This window comes from Aplysia californica, unplaced genomic scaffold, assembly GCF_000002075.1.
Source record: "Aplysia californica isolate F4 #8 unplaced genomic scaffold, AplCal3.0 scaffold00096, whole genome shotgun sequence".
Taxonomy (NCBI): domain Eukaryota; kingdom Metazoa; phylum Mollusca; class Gastropoda; order Aplysiida; family Aplysiidae; genus Aplysia; species Aplysia californica.
The window spans coordinates 1167043-1170347 of NW_004797366.1; the positions used below are offsets into that span (position 1 = coordinate 1167043).

General features: G+C 42.6%; 2 protein-coding genes across 8 annotated transcripts in view; one reads left to right on the forward strand and one right to left on the reverse strand.

The window, feature by feature from the left end:
• Window positions 1–3305, reverse strand: part of LOC100533448 (pleurin precursor) — a 59180-nt gene that overhangs the window by 25391 nt on the left and 30484 nt on the right.
• Window positions 1–3305, forward strand: part of LOC101846495 — a 21771-nt gene that overhangs the window by 12265 nt on the left and 6201 nt on the right. For 4 of the 5 annotated variants that reach the window (XM_013080713.2, XM_005095147.3, XM_005095148.3 and 1 more), the window contains one exon: window positions 1653–1759. In XM_013080713.2, the coding sequence (XP_012936167.1) occupies window positions 1653–1759 (107 nt within the window). The remainder of the gene's footprint in view (window positions 1–1652; window positions 1760–3305) is intronic. The other variant, XM_013080714.2, reaches the window with a different exon arrangement.

Here is a 3305-nt window from a genome sequence, read left to right on the forward strand (position 1 = left end):
TCTCTCTCTCTCTCTCTCTCTCTATCTATCTATCTATCTATCTATCTATCTATCTCTTCCTGTTTTCTCTTGTACTCTCTGAAAGAGGTGGCCGTCGTCTGGTATCAGAGCAAAAATAAGCGGGAAAATAGCCGTCAAAGTTTAGTGACTTCTAAAGCTTGAGAGTCCTTGAAAACAGTAAGTATTTTAAAGGTCCCCTTTATGATCAGTTTTAAAGCAAAGTTCACATAGAAATTTGTATTTAAATATACACAAAAGCAGTTGAGGCAAAAAGAATGTTGGAGATAAGAATTGACCAACAAACGTAAAATTGTGGGTTTTTTCCCCATTTCATTATTTTGATGAGCGCATGATTTTATCACGATGCCACACTATTTTGTTTGTGTTTTCTTTCATGAAAAGGAGAAGATGGGGATATTTAGGGTATGTTCTAAGAATACCTAAGACAAGATTGGCCTATCCGACATGGTATGTGGGTGGTTGGCGGGTGCTCTGGTATGGTTTGCTTCTTCTTTCCTGTCAAATATCTATCGTCTTTATCTCCCCTCCTTCTTTTTTGTGTTAGTTACTCTCTTGTAACTCCTCTAATCTTTGGCACTTATATTATGACTTTATTGTGTTGCAAGCGCTGTAAAACTCTTGCTAAAAGTAAAGACATGGTATCGGAGGCTAACTGGTAAAAGAAAAACAAGTGAACCAACTGGTAGCTATAGACAGACAATAAGAGATGAGGCAATCACCCTGGACCCGGATGTGCCAAAAGCTGAGAAATTGGCCAGGGACAGGCAAGCGTGGCGTCGACTGCTCTCCACCTTATGCATCTGACGGCAGAGTGAGAGAGTTAGTAAGGGGCTCTCGCGTTCTAGAGATTCAGGTGTTCACCTCTCATTCAATAGGTCCGCGAGTTCGAATCCGGATAGCGGCGGAAAATTCTATTCTCTAAAATGTTCTCCTTCCACATCTTTTCATGCTCTCTAACAACGTTCTGTCGTCTGCTTTCTGCTCTACTTTCTGCCCCCACCCCCTCACCTCCTGTGCACACTCCTCTGGGCTCATGACTCTTTCTTCAGCCTTTCTACAGCTATTCCTTGGCTCCTTCTTGCTGTTGTCTTTCAGCCACACCTCTGATCTTATTGTAGGTAAGAATTACAACTTGCCTTTTCGAATAAGAACGAAAAACCTGGAGGTCCCGTGTGCAGTCTGCGCACGTTAAAGAACACTTAATGATTCAAAACCGAGAAGAGTAGGCTTTGGCCGCCACCCGGGCAAAATTCAAAATCCCCTATCAACTGAAAATGTTAAATGCGTTCCGCGCGCTTATATGACCTTTTTCAGTTGCGAGCGCGGTAAAACACTTACCAAGAGAGAGAGAGAGAAAGAGAGAGAGAGAGAGAGAGAGAGAGAGTGAGTGAGTGTGTGTGTGTGTGTGTGTGTGTGTGTGTGTGAGTGTGTGTGTGTGTGCGTGTGTAAGTACGACATGTAAGTTTCTTTTTAAGTAAGCAGATCTATATGTAAGTTCCTTTCTAAGTAAGTAGGCCTACATGTAAGTACATGTAAGGTTCCTTCTAAGTAAGTACATGTAAGGTTCCTTCTAAGTAAGTACATGTAAGGTTCCTTCTAAGAAAGTACATGTAAGTTTCTTTCTCCCCCAGACTGGAATGGTGCGGCAAGCGTGACCCGATTGCTCCGACAGGTGGCCAGTTTACTGTGGGAAACGATGACAGGTTGGAGGTCAAACGCTGCGGCCAGCACTGTACGGGTAGGCTTTGATGTTTTTGTTTCTTTTTGTGTGTGTGTGTTTTCTTGGAAGGGGGGGGGGATTTTTCGGTTTTGTGTTTGGTTTTTGGCTTTTGTTGCGTTTTTTTTTTCTCTTCTTTTTGGTAAGTGAGACTGTAGAGTGTAGATAAATAAATGGTAGGGTTATAACGCCCATATCAACACTATTAAGTTATTTAAGAGGCGCGGCCTCCTATTGATATGTGATTTACGGCGCCCACAACTACATAAGGTCATATGGGCGCCCGGGACACATTAAACATTTTCAGTCAGTAAGAAATTTTGAACTTTTTTTCGGGTGGCGTCCGAAGCCAACTCTTGTCGATGATTTTGGACCACCAAGAGATCTTTAACGTGCGCAACTTGTTGCACTTGGGACCTCTGAGACCTTTCGCCCTTATCCGAGAAAGCTAGGTGTTAGATCTTACCTGCCCTAAGATCAGGGTTGTGGCTGAAAGACAACAGTAAGAAGGAGCCAAGGAGTAGCCGAGAGAAAGGCTGCAGAAAGAGTCAGGAGACCAGAGGAGGGGGCAAAGGAAGTTAGAGGGGTGGGCGCAGAAAGTGGAAACGAAAGAAGACGACAGAACATGTGTTACAAAGCAGGAAAGGAGCTGAAAAGAGAAAATTTTGGAAAAGAATTTTTCCATCCCTTTCCGGAATCGAACCAGGGACCTATTGAATGAGAAGTGAACACCGTAACCTCTCGACCACGAGAGCCTATTGTTTTGTTTTTATTAAGTGTTTTTTAAAAATTAGTTTGTGAAATGAGAAGCACATATATCTGAGCGCGTGAGAAGCTATCATGATATCAGACCGGTGCGCTTTCGAAAAAAAATATTATATAAGCCTCGCACAGTCAGAGCGTGGCACTTTCGAAAAAAAAGAATTTAATAATACCAAAACTGCGCACAATCAGGCAGGCGCCGTTTGGAAAATAAATATAATATCAATATCGTGAACTATCAGAGCCGTGGATATTGGTGTGGTTTTTTTGTGTCTTTGTCTTTGTTTTTATTTATTTTATTTTTTTCTCTCTTTTTTCTGGGGGGGGAAGACAGGTAGTATAGTCTGGAAAATAGCAGGCTGAATTCTGTGAACCTGATTTAGAGAAAAGGGAGGTCGGTTTTTTTCTGGGGGGGGGGGGGTGTAGGGGGTTCTGTTAGTGATATTACGGTGCCAATATCATCCGACGATTTTGATTCCCCTCTGCGTTTTACTAGTTTTACTAGACTTGGGGCTGGAGAATAATATTATCCTGGTATCCTGGTGATCGAGAGAGGAATGATAACATTGCGACTACATATTCGATCTGTCATCGTTTTACAACTCACCGCTCATCTGAGTAATGGTTATAATATGTCTCCCCCGCCCCCGTTAGCTGTACTCTTGGTGCTCGACATGACAGAGGAAAAAGAAAAAGACAATGCCCTATATAAGACGTAAAAAATGTCGCGCAGCTTTGAAAACCAGATTTCCTTTTCAGAAGATATGAACGCACCCACCCACACACACACACACACACACACACA